The sequence below is a fragment of the Myotis daubentonii genome, chromosome 5, assembly GCF_963259705.1.
Source record: "Myotis daubentonii chromosome 5, mMyoDau2.1, whole genome shotgun sequence".
Taxonomy (NCBI): domain Eukaryota; kingdom Metazoa; phylum Chordata; class Mammalia; order Chiroptera; family Vespertilionidae; genus Myotis; species Myotis daubentonii.
In genome coordinates this window covers 89475318-89492992 of record NC_081844.1, presented here as the reverse complement: position 1 = coordinate 89492992, position 17675 = coordinate 89475318, and the positions used below count along the sequence as shown (strand labels likewise).

At 41.6% G+C, this 17675-nt stretch overlaps 1 protein-coding gene across 10 annotated transcripts in view; it reads left to right on the top strand.

The window, feature by feature from the left end:
* The window catches only part of HTR4 (5-hydroxytryptamine receptor 4), a 145373-nt gene that overhangs the window by 17169 nt on the left and 110529 nt on the right, over positions 1-17675 (top strand). For all 10 annotated transcript variants that reach the window (XR_009453094.1, XM_059698825.1, XM_059698822.1 and 7 more), the window contains exon 2: positions 4446-4518. Coding sequence is in view for 8 of the 10 variants with exons in the window: in XM_059698825.1 (XP_059554808.1) it covers positions 4493-4518 (26 nt within the window). In the remaining 2 variants the exon portion in view is untranslated. The remainder of the gene's footprint in view (positions 1-4445; positions 4519-17675) is intronic.

Below are 17675 nucleotides of genomic sequence, written 5' to 3'. Positions count from 1 at the left end.
ATCTGATAGGGCTCTTTGTTGCTGTCGCTTTACTTTGAATAATTCTAGTGGCTTGAGCTTGTCCAAGCCTTGAAAGTTACTGAGACCTTCATTTGAATTTGACATGGTAGAAGGGTTTGACTCCCTTCTCAACCCCTTTCCCAGGACTCCCAGGGCTTTCCATGTTCTTTTTCTAGTTATTATCTAGGATCGTTTTTATGAAGTGGACCAACATGGAGGGTATTACTCCTTTTCCCTTAAACCAGGTTGTTGGATATAGCATGACTATCATTAAGACGCATGCGCGCGCACACACACACACACACACACACACACACACACACACACACACTATGGTTTAATTGAATTCCAAACTGACAACTTTAGAAGTGACACAGCTTGTACCTGAGCGTAGGAGATGCTCTCAGTTGATTTAATTAACTAGGTGGTGTTTTGTTAAGATGCTAGAAATATAAATATGCAAAATAAAAGCGCTGGTTCCTTGCAAAGCCCTCTCACTCTATGCAGTCTTCCTAACAAGAGGTGTTCCTGTAATCGTGCCTCTGATTAGTTATCTCTGGTGAGCAAGGCAGAAAATAGTGGCTGGTGAGCAATTAATCAAATCAGGATCACCAACTTCTCTTTTGTTACTGTTTCTTTCTCTCTGACCAGTGCATGCTGTTTCACTGGCTTGCTAAATGGCAGTCATTTTAATTTGTTCATTGGGTTTAGATGAGCAAAATATAACAGCATATATTGCGATTGTTCAAAACTAAATTAACTGGGCAAATTTGAAGATCTAATTGGTGTTATTAAATGATTCATGACAATTCAAGTCAGCCCCAGTAATGACGACTTTTCGTTGGCTGAGCTGTAACATTTTCCATTGGCTGGGCTTGTTGCTGAGCAAGAAGAAAATCTTCCTTCCTCTTAACAGGGGTACTAAAGTAGATATATCTTCCTGTTTGGGGTAAAGCATGAGAGCTCCCTCTGTTGGCCTTCTCAACGCCAATTTTAATTGAGATTTCCTTCATTAGCTTCCCACGGTATGACTAGATGAGGTTTTCCCCATGTTGCAACATTTTCAAATGCATTTCCAGTGAGGTGAACTTTAGTTAGCTTTAACTGGTTTTCCTTAGTTACATGTTTTTCCCCCTTCTAATCTGTATACAAATACAATATTGATTTTCTAGTATATTACGCAGGATTTTTTTGGTTGCAGATAATGGCTGGAACCCAAGTAAAACTGGCTTATAGAGGAACAAAAGGAATTTGTTGGCTCATTCAAATATAAAACTGTTTTAAGACACTGCTGAATCTTAAGCCTCAAAACTATGTCATCAGGTCACTGTATTCTGTATGCTGCAACTCTGATTTCCTTTGGGTTAGCTTCATTCTCAGATTCTCCCAAAAGTGGCAATGATGATCACCAATAACTTCAAACGGAAGGTCTATCAGTTTAGCAACATCAGGGGAGAGACTCTTCCTAGCAAAATCCCAGGTGTAGCTTTTACTAGTCTAGCTGATGAGCTAATTAACTGGCCAGGGAATGGACTCTTCTGATTGGCCAGTCCTGGTCATATGCTTGTGACTAGAGCTAGGGATTGAGGCAGGGGAGGGGTAGTTCTGCAAATGAAAATCAAGGTACTGTTTCCTGAGGAAGAAGGCATCGATGATTACAGCAAGTGTCCACTTTCATCAGGAGATTCCCTTGCTCTTGTGGGAGGAAGTATGATACGATGAGAAGGACTATGCAAGACAAAGCTTGAGTTTTGGAATTCACAGCCCTGGATTCTATTCCCACTTTGGTCAAGGGTCAGCTGTGAGACTTTGGCAAGTCAATTAACCTCTTTGATCTTTAGTTTCTTCATCTAACAATAGAGATAAAAACTCAGAGGTTGGAAGAGAAGGAAAAGGGATAGTGTTTGGCACTTGTTAACACTTCGTAAAGGGTAACTTAATAAAACGAAATGGTTTTCGCATGTTTAAAATCATAGTATTGTACTCTGGGATGATTCATACATTACCTCCCAGTGAGAAAGTCACAAATTCTCAAACCTCAGTTTCCTCTTTTGCAAAAACGAATTAACTACTTAGATGAATCAACAAATATCTGTGAAGAGAATGTATCAGACATTGTTCTAGACACTGAGGCTATATGTAATAGTGATCAAGATATACCTAGGCGCTTTAGAAACATTCTAATGAGAGAGGCAGATCACTAATAAAGAAGCAATGAGTATTATATAATTTATGTGTTAGTAAGATAAAATAGAATGGATAAAGAGGATAGCAACTTACAGAAAATGAGGTCTGAAATTTTACTTTGATTATCAAGGAGATTCCGTGGGAAGTGTCGTTTGAGCAGTGTCCCTGAGGCCCTGAGGGAGTGATCCACATGGGAGCATTCTAGGAGAAGCAACAGTAAGTGAAAAAGCCCTAAGGTGAGGGCCTACTTTCATGGTTAAGGAAAATAGCAAAACCCCTGAGTTTGAGGGCAGCTGGGGTAGGCCATCAATAAAGTTGAGATTGGAGAGGAGCTGGGACCAGATCATGTCAAGTCTGGTTGGCCATGATATGAGTTTGGATTTTATTCTGTGTGACAGGACACCACTAGAATTTTATGCAGGCAAGAAATGATCTGACTTACATTTTAAAAATATTATTCTGGGTACTGTGGGGAGAAGAGATGACAGTAGAGGAAGCAGGAGACCAGTTAGGAGGGTGGGAAGGTATTCCAGGGAAGGGAGATGGTTGCTTGCTGGGGCCAGGTTGCTGGTTCTGGATGTAATAAGAAATAAACAGGTTAAGAAATCATTTTTAAAATAGAGAGAATGAGTTTGCTGATAGTTTGGTTGTAGGAGGTGAGAAAACGAGATAGCTTGGTCTCAGTAACTGAGTAAATGCTGGAACTATTTACTGACTTGGAGAACTCTAGGGAGGAGGAGGTTTTTGTGTTGGGAGTGGGAAATGCTTTTTAGTCATCCAAGTTGTCATGTCTGGTAGGCGATACAAGTCTGGGAAAGGTCAGGAATAGAGCTATCGTTTTGGGAGCCTTCAGTGAATAGGTGGTATTTTAGGCCACGGAAATGGATGTGATCACTTCAGGAATGAATTTTAGATGGAGGAGGAAGGAGGATGGAGCCATATCACTTCAGTTGTTAGGGCTTTGTATTTAAGTATTTCAAATAAAAGATTATTCCAAATTCAAAAGTGAAAGAGATAGAAGTAGACAGAGCTACTTAGGAGGTTGAGGTCAGGGTCGGTGTTCAGAGACTGACCTGCAGGCTGAGCCTTTCCCACACCTGCCCCAGATCCTGTTAATCTTAGAGGAACAAACATTGTAAAATCCAATGAGATCTGCATCCTTCCCAGCTCTGGTGGTCTGCCACTGTCCTCTTGGCTGCCAAGCATGTGTGTTTGGTCCACCCCGACCAAAGCATCCCAGGTCCAAGGCCGAGTTTCATGGTTCTGTTATGTAGATAAACAGATTTACAGTTTTATCTTGGTTAGATTTGATTAGAAAACCAGCAGATGGAATTATAGAATGTCAGAGCTGGAAGTGAACCCAGATATCATCTCTTCCAATCCTTTCTGCTTTTGAGAAGTGGATGATGAAGCTTAGAACAAAAAAAGGATTTGCTGAGGGTAACCCCAGAAGCAATAGACCAGGCTCTGCCACTGCATCCTCTGATGCATCATGTTGTGGAACAAATGTGTTGAGAATTAGGAATTCTTCTGAATAACAAAACTGTGCAGTCAGTCCAGAGCCTATTTAGTGAGTATCAATGAGTGTCCATCTGTTAAAGGGCGTAAGGCCTTCTAAGAGACTATGCTGGAGGAACTTTTGATAGTTTCAAAGTCAATTCCCCTTCAACTTGGAGTTCTTAGTCTGGGTTCATGGGTGGGCTTCAAGGAATCATGGGCTCCCCAGAAAGTGTGTATGTATGTGTGTGCACATCTATTGTTTTCTGGGTAGAAGTTCTCAGGAGTTTACTAGTTTTTCAAAGGGATACATGTTTACCTACCCTTGAAAAGGGTTTAAGAAAAATCTGAAAATCTTCATAGAATGCAAAGTGACTGACCCATTGTAGGCAATGCATTGTTTTAATCATAGCAACATAGCTGCCTATGTGTACTAGCTAGTGGCCTAATGCAGATCTTATAAATGAGCTATTTCTGGGAAGAGCAAAAAATAGCAAATAAACTGATTAACAGTAAAAGAAGTACCTGTATGTTTTAATCTCCAGGAGATTCGTAAAATATAAGAAAACTTTTTATGCACTCAATGGTGTCATACCTCAGTATGCCAATAGCTTTTTGTTGTGGTACTGTTTATTAAATATTTACTGATACTCTTCCAAAGCCTTAATAAACAGGAAGCAATGACTGGCATTTTTTTCCTCTACCAACGACTTGTTATTTTCCTACCTGATCATCTAACTTATTATTTATTCACATTATAGGACCCTGTGGGTACTGAAATCCAACTCACCCATGCCTATTTCCTGTAATGGACGAACTTGATGCTAATGTGAGGTATGTGACAGTCCTGTGTGTATTGTGCTATACATTATGGCCATTTGAACTATGTGGTCTCTGTAAGAGAGCTAATGGATGTGGATTTTCTTTCATATATAATCATGAGTGTGGTTCTGTTCGGTTATTAGTGTTTTTGTTTTCACTTCTGCTTAAAAGATTAATAAATATGGCTATAAATGTTTCAAGATGCCTATACTAAAAGTATGCACTAAGGGAGATATGTTATATGAAAGTAGATACTCATCTCTGTGATAGGAAGAAAGAAGATATATTTAATAGCATAAAATAACTTTATATCATTTATCTGTACAGCTAAATGTTGAATATACATTTAGCTATTTACAGCAGTTTCTCATTTGCCCACGTCTTTTTTCAACCAGCTCATTAGATTATGTGACATGACGGTTGCGTGGTATAGTTATATAAACCTAAATGCCTTTTGTTTTGTTTTCCTGCAATTTCCTGCTGCCCTTGGAGATCAAATAATAGAATGGTTCCTGGGGAAGTTATTTCTTTAAGGGCTTGCTGCAGTTTTATTCGGCACAACCAAATAGTGGGAGGAAATTGTATTCAATAAGGCGTAAGTGTTATGGGTTGGCATCTGAGGCTGAAGACTGGCCGGAGATACCGATAGCTGGAAGATGTTCTAAAAAAATGCATTCCCAGAGTAATTGTACGACAGATTCCTTCCCATAAGACCTGTGGAAAAGCACATTTCAGGTACACAATGAGGACACTGTGCCTGTGTGTTGCATGTAGTAGAATGCTGGGACAAAAGAGAGCTGCCTTCACAGAAACACCAGTGTAATGTGACGGGGCTTCCAAAGATGTACTAAACCCGGGAATTCCTTAAGGGTAGAATGTGTCTCACTCATAATCCTGGCGCATGGTGAGTACTTAGTACAGGGTTGTTGATCAGCCCGTCTTTGATGTTACCACACGTATTTCAAATGGGGTTGAGTTCCATTACACCTTGATGTGCAAAGGGGCTCTGACTGCTCAGCAATAAAACATTTTATATTCGCAGTAGAAGCATCATGGACTTTGTTATTTACCCAGCACACTGACTTGGGGCAGAGCCTTAGGATTTTATTTTAATATTTTTTTATTGATTTCAGAGAGGAAGGGAAGAGGGAAAGAGAGATGTAAACATCCACGATGAGAGAGAATCATGGTGGATCGGCTGCCTCCTGCAAGTCCCCCACTAGGGATTGAGCCCACAACCCAGGCATGTGTCATTGTCCAGAATCGAACCTGGGACGTTTCAGTTCACAGGCTGATGCTCTATCCACTGAGTCAAACCAGCTCGGGCGAGCCTTAGGATTTTAATGCAGATTTTTTAAGTTGGTGCCATGTGTTTAATTTTCATCTAAAAGTTTGTGACATTATTTTTGTTCCAAAAAAGCACAATGGAATCTAGAGAATTTCAATTTGATTTTAGTTCACCCAGAGGCCAAAGTGAGCAATATCAATGGTGAAAAGTTATGAAATTGTTTTAAGTTCTAGACACTTTATCAACCTGCATCCGTTGGTTAAAATGCACTTCTTTTGAGGTAATTCAGATAGTATGCTCCCTAACAGTTGTAGCTTTTCAACCTTTATTTATAGCAGCATTGGATTCTAATGGCAGAATACAATTCAATTAAGTGAGCATTAGCCTTGGGTGCTGTCTATCCTGTATTGCTCAGGATACACGATGCTAATCACTCCCCAGAATCTTGTCTGTGGACCATCCTCTCTGTCAGATTCCTCGCCTGATTCCATCAACATGTGCTCATCCTCGCCCACTCCCCATCTCCACCCACAGTATTGGAAACATGCAAATGCCACAGACTTTCCACCCATTTCTTCCTCAGTCCAGCCCCTGGGGGTGTTCATGATAAAAGATGTATTTTAGGTGCACATTTACCAAATTGTGATGTGTGGCTCTCTGGTGATGCATAATGATTTTAGGTAGTTTATGAACATGTTTTTATTTTAAAATATTTATTTTAAGGTAACAGTCTTATCGTGATGAGTAATACTGTTTTGCACATTTACGGTAGTGACATGGAATTTCCTTTTAAAATACATTTATTTAAAATAAAAAAAGAAGTGTATTTAAAGAAAATGTTATGTATTTTAAAAATACTCATTAACAAATGAATGTGAAAAAAAAATCACAAGGGTAGTATGCAAATGACCAGGGTCTAGAAATGGATATTCCAGTTTATAACGAGATAGAGGAAAGTTTATTACTTTCAGAGCAGAAACCAGAAATTCTTTTTTTGGGTAAGAAAATGTCTTCACTTGGTAAAATGCCTATATAAAGTATGAGCTGAAGGGCCCAAATCCCTGGCACAAGAGAGGAATTTTATTACATGCTCTCAAGATAGGAAAATGAGTGAGCAGGAGGGAGAAGTTTGGAGAGACAAGGCTCTGAGAAGGAGAGTCTGGGCTCTGCTTGGAAAAAGGTGAATATCCAGTGTCATGGTGGCTGTAGGGGACCCTGGGAGTAGACGGGTTGCATATCTGCATTTGTTGGTTTGTTTTAAATGTGGATGGTGCGTGTGCTGACCTCTTCCAGGATCCTGCTCTTCCATAAAACTTTCTAGCCTGGCTAGCCATTGAGCGTTGAATGTTTATTATGTGTGAGGGCAACAAGAGCTATAAACTTATCATGCATTATCCTGTTCACTTTTTAAAACAATCCTATGAGGCACGTGCCAGTATTATATTCATTTTACGATGTGTGGTGACCACCGCACAAAGGGGTTCAGTAATCTGCTCAAGGTCATATAACCACACTGCCTCCTCCTTCACTACAAACATTTTATGTGCATATGTATGGATGTGTGAGTGTGTACTGGTGAGAGGCCCACGTGCCTGTCTGCGTAAATGTTATTTACAAGAGAGAATGCAGAATGGGCACCCAAAAGGCACAGTATAGCAGAAGACTAGATAAACGCCCGGGGAAAATTCAGAAAGCTGAGCAAAAGTTTTTTATTTCGGCCAGCTGTAGAATTGAGAGACTCCAGCCAGTTTTTCCCAGATATCAGGGGTCAGAGAGTTTCTAGTCAACATTTAGAACCAAATAAAATGTCTAACATTTAAGCATTTTGTCAGGCCATCACAGCCACTTTTTTGTTGTTGTTGTTCGTTTGGTTTCATTGAATTGAGTTCGCTAATTCAGTTTGATCCTTACTATAATATATCTGTCAGTGTTCTTGGCTACAAGCATCAGAAATGAACTTGCTAACATATTCAAGGGGAATTTTGGAGAAGCTACAATGTATAGGCTCAACGAATTAAGGAGAAAATGCTAGAGGACAGAGTTTGCAAATAAATAAGAACTTTGGGAATTCTCGTTGAGCTTGGAAGTGGAACAATGACCAACCCCAGGAAGAAGTGGTCAGTACATTTCTGCATTGTGGGTGATGATCAAGAATTTCCCCTTGTATGCTGCTCAAGAGACAGAGTTCTGGGGGATGACATCTGATTGGCCAAGTCACGTGACCAGTTGCTGTACACCTTTCCTAAGGGGAGGCAGGTACCATGCAGGAAGAGGCCATACAATGGAGGAAAGTTCAATCCTCCAAAGATTTTTTAAGGAGAAGGAATAGAGACTCGGTAACATGTGACCAATGTCCAACTTGTAGCAATTGGATATTTATCTGAGGTATTAGAATAATGTCGCTCCATGTTTGTTGTACATTCATTAAGCATGAAAACTGTGTGTGAGAGGGAGTTAACCTTTTCTTAAGGATCCTGGGGCTAGCCAGAGGATAACCACACAAATAGAATTTAATACAATAACAAAAGAACCCTAGTAATGAGATATACAGTGAGCTATATTCTCTCTGAACTATGAGGTAGGACTTAAAAGAATACTAGGGCTTGATTTTGGAATTCTGAGCTCATTGCTAGCATTTTCCTTTAAGGGCATCCGTTGTAGAGAGTCGGGTGTAGGATGGATTGACTCAGGATGAGAAGCCAGCCGTGAATCAGGGCCTGGTTGGAGAGGCAAGTTCTGATGAGTCTCCTCCTTTGGTAAACAGTGTCTCGCAAACTTAAGCAGATAGTAGTCAGCTCTGCAGACAATCTGACACCCACCTGATGTCATTTTTTTGGTCTGTTTGCGTCTTGTTGGGGCTCTGGAGGAGACAACTGCGTTTTTTTTTTGAAGTGATGAAGAAAGGAAAGTGGAAACAGTGGCTTGGTGACTTTTCAGCAGGAACTCTTTGCAGAACATTATCCGCCTGAATTTGGGCAGTGAGCCTGGTTGGACCTTACCCCAGTGCTGTTCCCAAGCCCTCAGTGCTACCGACTACAGCTTATTGCCTGACTTCAGAGATAGCCCTTGCTTGCCTTTGTTTTGTTTTGGTTAAAGATCAGATGCTTTCCACTGACAAGTGGTTTTCCTCAGCTTGACAATGATCCCTAAAGGCAATCCAGGTCTCCATCCTTTTCTTCCTGCTGCTTTTTACAGCTAACATGTTTCTGCTTTCTAAGACATCTTCTATCAATTTCCAGTTCCAGAAAGTACAGGGTTCAGGTAGGCGATAAGTGGAGGAAAGTCCAAATGTATACAGACTCTTTCTTTGACAATTTCTCAGGATAATAGCCCCAGACTCTGAGTGAAGAAAAAGTTTTTTTTCTCTCTCTCTCCTCTCCTCTTCTCTTTCTCTCTCTCTCTCTTACCTTGCCTTCCTCCTACCCTTGACTCATCTCCTTGTCCCATGGGCTCTCTACACTTTCCTGCTACCTTGCCCCTGTTTAATAAGAACATGTTGGTTTAAGAGTCTGTTTCTCCTCTATAGAGTAACTGTTGTGCTTTCTCATGAATGTTTCTAATTTTAAAATTTTTTAAAAAGCATCTTTACCATTGAATCACATCAATGGTAAAATTTTCCTCCCTTTGCTAGGGTTTCTGGGAAACTTAGAGCCACGTTTGTAATTACCACTGCACTTATAAAGGATCTCTGGGCACTCACAGTAGTTCTGACCTGCCTTTATTTTTATTTTTCCAATGCCTTCTGTTGCTTTATCTTGTTTCCTTTGCTTTCTTAACAATATCTTATACTAGAGGCCTGGTGCATGAACTTTGTGCATGGGTAGGGCCCCTAGGCCTGGCTGGCAATCAGGGTTGATCTGTGGGGTGACCAACGGGGTGCTCGGGGGAGGGCCCCCTGGCTGGCACCCTCCTTCGTTGGCCTGGGGGGGAGGGGCTGGGGGCAGCTCCTGCATTGAACATCTGCCCTCTGGTGGTCAGTGTGCATTATAGTGACTGGTCATTCCATAGGTAGAGGTCCGGTGCACGAAATTTGTGTACTCGGCGGGGGCAGAGGGGATCCCTCAGCCCAGTCTGTGCTCTCTTGCAGTCCAGGAGCCCGCAGGGGATGTGCGACTGACAGCTTAGTCCCGCTCCCCGTGGGATAGTCGGACATCCTTAGCACTGCTGTGGAGGCAGGAGAGGCTCCTGCCACCGCCACTGTGCTCACCAGCCGTTAGCCTGGCTCAGGGCTTCTGGCTGAGCAGTGCTCCCCCTGTGGGAGTGCACTGACCACCAGGGGGCAGCTCCTGCATTGAGCGTCTGCCCCCTGGTGGTCAGTGCACATCATAGTGCACATCATTCTGCCATTTGGTCGATTTGCATATTAACCTTTTATTATATATTAACCTTTTATTATATAGGATTGTTTATTTTTATAAGCCACTTCAAGGAAGGAAGGACAGAAGGGAGAAGCAAAGGGAAAAAAGAATTCAAGAAAGAACCAGTTTTCCAGGGAAGAGAATCTTTTTTTCTTCAGTTGATAGGGCTTGATGCCACTTGCTGGGGAGCCACTGAACAGTTTCAAACAGCAGCTCAAAATGGCAAGCTTTCATATAAAACATGGAGCATCTGAATAAATACCAAAAGTTGAATACTTTAAATTCTTTAAAAATTTGTTTTATAGAGAGGGAAGGAGCAATAAAGAGACAGAAATAGAGATGGAGAGATAAATAGAGAGAGAGAAGAGAAACTTCTATTTGTTGTTCCACTTATTTATGAATTCATTGCTTAATTCTTGTATATGCTCTGACCGGGGGTCAGACTCCCAACCTTGGCATATCGAGGTGATGCTCGAGCTGAGGTACCCAGCCGGGGTCCCAGAATTTGAATACTTTAAATACAAAATGCGTACTCTTGATGTAAATGCAGTCACCTGCGGTTCACATGTGACAACATGAATTAAAACCATAACAAAGGTGAGTAGTCGACTTTGAATTAATTGCCCAGTTGTTTTAATTCTGTCATTGCACTAATTTGAAAATAATTACTTCAAATCAAGAAGTTAATTGGAAATCAATGTGATTATAAGAATTAATTGAAATGATCCGATTTTGGCAAAGGAAATAGAGCAGTTTTTAAAATAAAGGAGTTAACTTTCAGCTTGATTATTAATACTGGTGACAATGCATGTATTTCACTAAAGTCTGAGGATGAGTTGGAATTTTTAATGCTAAATATCATAAAGGCTTGAAATAACTAACAGAGTTTGAAATCCATGCATACAAGTTGTCAGCCCAAAAGACTTATCAATATGTAATTGATTTGCAAGTGGAGTTAATTTGTGTTTGTAACCTGGCAGTTGGAATGGTGAATATGTTCTCCTTTCAGGCAGTGAAATGTTTTGCAAGAAATCTCCCTGTAGGCTTTGAAATTGCGACATGCCTTAGCATATAAGGAGAAAGTGAGTGGGTAAGGTTTAAAAGGAGATATTTTTATGTTGCTTTAGAAATGTAAATGAGAATAATCCTTTATTGCTTGACTGATAAAATGGTCAATAAGTCTTTGAGTTAGATCAGGAGCACAGTGAATAAGACCTGGAACCCTTCTGTCCCATGGAATCACGGGGGACCTCAAGCTGGACACCTCAGAACTACCAGAGAGAGAGGCCACACTTACATTTCTAAAGCATTGGTCTCAGGCAATGTGTGAAATTTGCTGGTTGTAGAACCGTGAACTAATTATTCAATCTCTCAAAGCCTTTAGTGTTGGCATCTGAAAATGGGATTTTTGTGAGAATTATAAGTAATGTAGGTAAAACTCTTAACATAGTATATCACTCGTAGGCATTGGACAAATGGTAAATATTGCCTTTAGTCATCACAATAATGGTGAGATATAGGCTTTTATTACCGCTAGGACTGCTAGCCAGTTACTACACTCTATAAACTTCTTGATTCTTTAAATTCAGTATCCATTTAATTGGCTGACCTTAAATTTGTTAACAGTGTTTGTTTGTCCCTGGTAAGGAAATTGAGGCTTCCAAAGGTGATAGAAGACCTCAATATCGGGCTTGTAAGTGGGATAATTGGGCTGAAACCACTTCTCATTTGCACCCTATCCAGTCCTGTTCTCTCTTTACACGGCACTTTCCATGAACTTGGGCACATTCCTGTTTGGGAACTGGAGGGTCTAGGACTCCATCCTGTGTCTTTGTGACTCCTAGTCTCGAGCCCTATTCGGTTCAGCCAGCATTCCTTCATACACAGTCAATCCCTTGATCGATGACCTCTGGTCAGAGGAAAACGCCTCTGACTTGTTTCTTTCTGCTTCTGTGCCTGGCAATGACCAGTCTGGAAAATGGAAACTGTTCTATATATTTGTATTTCAAGCAGGAAATTGGTCACGTAGCTCCCTGGGAGGGAGGAAGAAGGAGTGTTACTCAGAGGTCAGGAAGCTTCACGAACCTCATCCCTGTCACACGCTGCTGCCACATTTGTTGCTCAAGGAACCACTTACTGCTGTGCTCATTGCTGAAGGCACCTCCAGATACTGGAGAAACATGGTGTTTTTCCCCTCTCGCAGTCTAGTTTCCTATTCTGAGCCTCTCTTTTGTTGGGCAAGGAAATATGGGAAATGTAGATTTCAGGCTTCTTCCCTCTCTGAAGGAGGTCAGTGCCTGAAGAGAGTGGCAAATAACGGCACAGCTTCTTCCCGGTAACCTTGCTTCCTTCTGGAACTTACAGCTCGGGCATGGGTGCATTTGGCGTCACAGCCTTCAAGCTCCCCAGTGACCACATTAACATACACACCTGAATCTCTGTTTCTGAGTCTTCATCTCCTTGACTGTAGGAAGTTATTGTTTGACCAGTTCCCTTGTCCAAGTGCTTTTGATTGTTACTAAAGATGGGTGTTTATAAGTGTCCCTGACTTTGTTCCGCTTCTCAAGCTGAATTCTGCCAACCTCTAGCTGGAACCGTTCCACCGAGGGGCTAATCTGCATCTACCCTGATGGATGACCAGTTCCCAGGACTCAAAGGTTGTGCCTTGGCTCTAGTAACGCAGAAAGCCTCTTGATGCTGCAAATCCACATTGTTGTGCATGTAAAGTGAGATGAACATGCATTCCGGGTAATACCTGATCAAAGTGGGTCCCTACTAAAATTGCTTGAGACAGAAGTGTTCAGAAACCAGCAGTACAGCATTGCCTATTCTGAGACCTAATCTTTTCCCAGGAGCACACAGGGCTGGGTCTCGATGACTGTTGGTATCAACTGTTACATGTTCTCAGAACTACCGCTCACACCTTCGTTTTGAGTCTCTTGCCTAGTCCACACTGGTGAATCCAGTTCCTTTTCTTATGACTCCTTGTTGTCCCTCGGTCCTGCCAGCTATCACCAAGCTTTATTATTAATTTTTTAAAGAATAGCTTGTTGAATTTTAGAGAGAGAGGAAGGAAGTTGGAGAGAGAGAGAAACATGGATATGAGAGTGTAACATTGATTGGCAGTTTCCTGCACACCCCCTGCTGGGGATTGAGCCCGAAACCAGGGCTTGTGCCCTGACCGGGAATCAAACCTGCAACCTTTTGGTGCACAGGATGATGCCCAACCAACTGAGTGAGCTACACCAGCCAGGGCAACAAGCCTTATTTAAATCTTAAATTTCAATACAATTTTTAAAAGATAGTTCCACTTGTGTATATCTGTGCATGCAAATAGCCAGGTAGGGATTGAAGTATTGCCTAATTTCACAAAAAAACTTTTACAAGAGCTCTTCGATTCTAAGCTCCAGTTCAGTCAGAATTTCCTCTAGACTTAATAGGATTAGAGTATGGTCTATATTGAAACGTCACCTGGATTCCAGAAAACTGGGTCTTTTTTCCTCTTGAAAAGAATGTGTCATTATGAGATTCAAGAAGCATATGACTGATGCTGAGAGTTATTTGAAATCCTTCCCAGGCTCCTTTTGATAATCTGGAGCCTCGAGCAGGGTTGTGGCTTCTTGAAGTCTCATGAAGCACAAAGGGTTTCAGCGAGGTTAAGTGATTTTTCCTAAGCCCACACAGCTAACAAGTGATTAATTTCACACTAAAACCAAGTCTTTGCTTCTAAAATCACTGATTTTTTCCAATTACTTTCCAAGGTTCCAAAGACAGCAAACTATTTCATAAAGGGTATATGATTTTGATTAAAATGTTAATTAAACATGCCTAATTCTGAAAAGTGGATTTAGACAGTACTGGGAGAGTATTAAATCACTTGTTACTCGCTGCCTTGATCATTTACAAGAACAGTTTGCTACAGCTGAGAGGTTCAGATGCTCCTCTAAGCACGTGACCCATCTGATCTCCTTTCATCCCAACAACTCTGGGAGTTCCTTACCAGATGGGCTAAATGTGTGTGTTTCCCTGGAATTCATGTGTTGAAATCCTAACCCCCAATGTGGTGTAGGTCTTAGGACACGGTGGGCTCTTTGGAATGTAATTAGGTCTTGAGGGCAGATACCCTGTGAATGGGATTAGCACTTTCATAAAAGGAGGACCCCAGAGAGCTCTCTGCTGTCCACCATGTGAGGACTCAATGAGCAGAAGACCATCTGCATGCCAGGAAGTGGGCTCTCACTAGACACCAGATGTGCTGGCACCTTGATGTTGAACTTCCCAACCTCCAGAACCCTGAGGAATAAGTCTTTGTTGTGTAAGCCACCCAGTCTGTGGTAATTTGTTATAGCAGCCCAAGTGACACTGAGAGTGTCCCTGTTATTACATAGGGGGGACTGAGGCAGAAAGGGATCATTATTTTGTCCAAAGTCACATTTCTAGTAGAGGGGAAGCTAGTATTTTCACCCCAATTTGCTAGATGTTAGAGACTATCCTGTGAGCCTCAGAATTCGTTTGTGCAAAGATTTATATGTAGTAGAGGGTCTGTCATTGGACATTTTTAGTCTTGGGTTCTCAAACTGAAGGCCTGGCAGATCTATTTGTTTGGTCTGTCCAGGCTTTGAAAAATTTACTTACATGCCTTTAGGGAGGCTGGGCCTTCTCCAGTTTACCAGAGTAACAATGATTCCTATTGTCTGAAAAGAAGCCATTTGAACTATTACATTTCCTTCCGCAGCCACAGCCTCCAGTTGTCAGGGAGTTGAGTTTGCCTGCCAGGCCCCTGAGGCTTTTTACTTTATCGCTTAAATTTGGAAAACAGTGGTAAGAATCATCTCCAACTTATAGACTATGTTATGACATTTGGTACCTGCAATTTTCTCCTGGAAATTTGTGGGGTTTTTTTACCACTTTGCAAATAGGGTTATGTTGAATTGTTGAATTTAAGGCCTTTTTTTTTTTTTTCAGTTTAGGAATTGGAACAGGTTTCTAAATAAATACCTGTTAAGTGATTACCATTTTATCAGCAAAGTAATGATGTTCAGGCAGTGTTCTTATTTGCATTTCTAAAGAACTGTAAGAATAATCTTTTTCCCCTCTTCTGCCCACTCACTTTCTCCTTAACTTATAATGGCTTTATTCATTTCAATGCTCTCAAAAGGCTTTAGACAAAGTACTCATCTTTGAATGTTCAATACTATCATGCCTTTATGCATATCAATATAGATGCAGAGTTATTATAAGGTCTCACTACCTACAGTGTCACTGACAGTTTTAGCCTCACCTTACCTCAAATGTCACAATTGTGTGTTATTTATAATTATTGTAGTCCAAATCCTCAAAAGATGAATTCCAGAAAAAGTGTATGTGTAGCTATATAAAACTAGAAAGGTCATTTTTTTCCAATATATAAATAAAGAGAACTTCTCAGCACTCAAAAATGTTGGTACTAGTAAATGAAGAAAACTAGATATAGGAGGTCCAGAAATATGGTCATTTCTGCACAGAAGGAAAAGCCATGTCAGGTATGTCGGGAGGATGACTCTAGCCGAGTTTAGGCTGAATTGCGATGGATGACAGGAATTAGGGACTCAGGGACTCAATTAGGAGACTGTTGTACTTGCCCAGGGAAGGAGAAAAAGGCCAGAACTAAGACTAATATGGGGATGGAGGAAGAGTGTGCAGATTCTAGAGGAAGGAAAATTCACAGTAGAAGGTGACTAATTGCATGAGAAGGAGGAGGAAGACATTTTAAAGGTGACCATGGAGAAGTAGGGTGTATGGGGAGATAGAGCTTAGTTTGGAGCTGGTTGAGGTAGAGAAAACTGTGAGATATTTGGTGATAAACATCTAATAGATTGTTGGTTAAATTGGTATGGAGCTCAATGGGGAAATGTTTGGGGGAAGATTCTGATTCAATCTGCTACGTGGTGAATTGAATAGACTAGAAATTGACTCTAAAAACCTCTGACTATCTTCTAGACAAGGGGGAGATGCTTGTAGTAGCTCTCCCAATATTCCCACCAAGGAGACTGCCCGTGTATGAAGCTTCTTCCTTCTTTAGACTTCAGGAATCATTTCATTCTCTTAACTTGCAAGTGCTAAGGAAGTTTTGCACAATTAGGATGTGTGTAAAACTATGACCCTTCTCATCTCCTAAACTCAGGAAGCTTATAGGAGCCAGCCCCCTGCTGTGCATCTTTAGGGAATATGGAATAAAGAATTATTTCCTTTGTCCTTCATTTCTAGTCATTATGATTGTGAACATCAAGTCTAATGTTTTTCATAGTAAATACATTCTGTATGACTCATGAGGATTATGATGTAAGAGATGCACAAGTATTTGGAAAGTAAATAGTGCATTTAGTATGAGTTATAGCCAAGCTATGATAACTAAGGATTTCAGATTTCAACGAATTTAGTAGACAATGATAAAATCCTTTCCCTAAAAGGGAGTGTTTTGATGGCTGTCCTGGGATTGAACTGATTTTCATCATTGCACACTGACAGAGTTTTGAAAAGCAAATTGAGTCACCCCAAAGAATCCTGAGACTCAGGAAAATTATGGCCGATTTTTGTCTGTAACGTAAAACGTTCTTTTCAATGGGTGTGTTGTTGGCGGACTAACATCGCCCAGTTTGACACCCCTCATTGGTGGGGAGGAGTACCACCCACCCTGTCTATATGGAGAGATTGTGCGGGCCTCTCAGACCAGTTTTCTGGACAATCAGCCTGGGGTCAGCATTAGGACTTCCTACACTAGCAAAAGAGGAATTGGCTGTGGGTAGAGGTCAGTCTTGGTATGGGAACCCCACAGGATTATGGGAACAAAATCAGAAGAGAGAAAGGTTCAACACACTTTAGAGAAAAAAAACTTTACTGAGAACTTCACTTTCATTGTAAAACCATTGATGCTGCTAATTAAAAACAGGGAAATTGAAAGGTATTTAAAACGTCATCTAGTCGAAAACCCCAAAGCATCTACACTAATAAAAGAGAAAAATGGTAATTGGCGTACGACGATACCCTTTTCATTGGCTAATCAGGGCTATATGCAAATTAACTGCCAACTAAGATTGGCAGTTAACTGCCAACAAGATGGCGGTTAATTTGCATATGTAGGCACAATGCAGGGAGGAGAAAGGGAAAGCAGGAAGAAGCCCCCTGCCACTGACAGTGATTGGAAACCCAGGGGAGAGCTAAGAGCTGGGGGGCAGGGCAAAGGCGGCCCTGGGGCCACCTTTGCCCTGCCCCCCAGCCATGATCGGAGAATCAGGTGCCTTTTCCGCCCTGGCCAGTGATAGCAGGAAGTAGGGGTGGAGCCAGCGATGGGAGCTGAGCACGGTCAAAGCTGGCAGTCCCAGGAGCTAGGGGCCCCTTGCCTGGGCCTAAAGCGAAGCCCACGATCACGGGGCCGCTGCAGCTGTGGGTCCCCGCCGCCCGGGTCGGACGCCTAGGCCAGAGGCGTCAGGCCTGGGCAAGGGGCCGATCCTGGGATTTGAGGGTGATGGGGGTCAACACCTGAG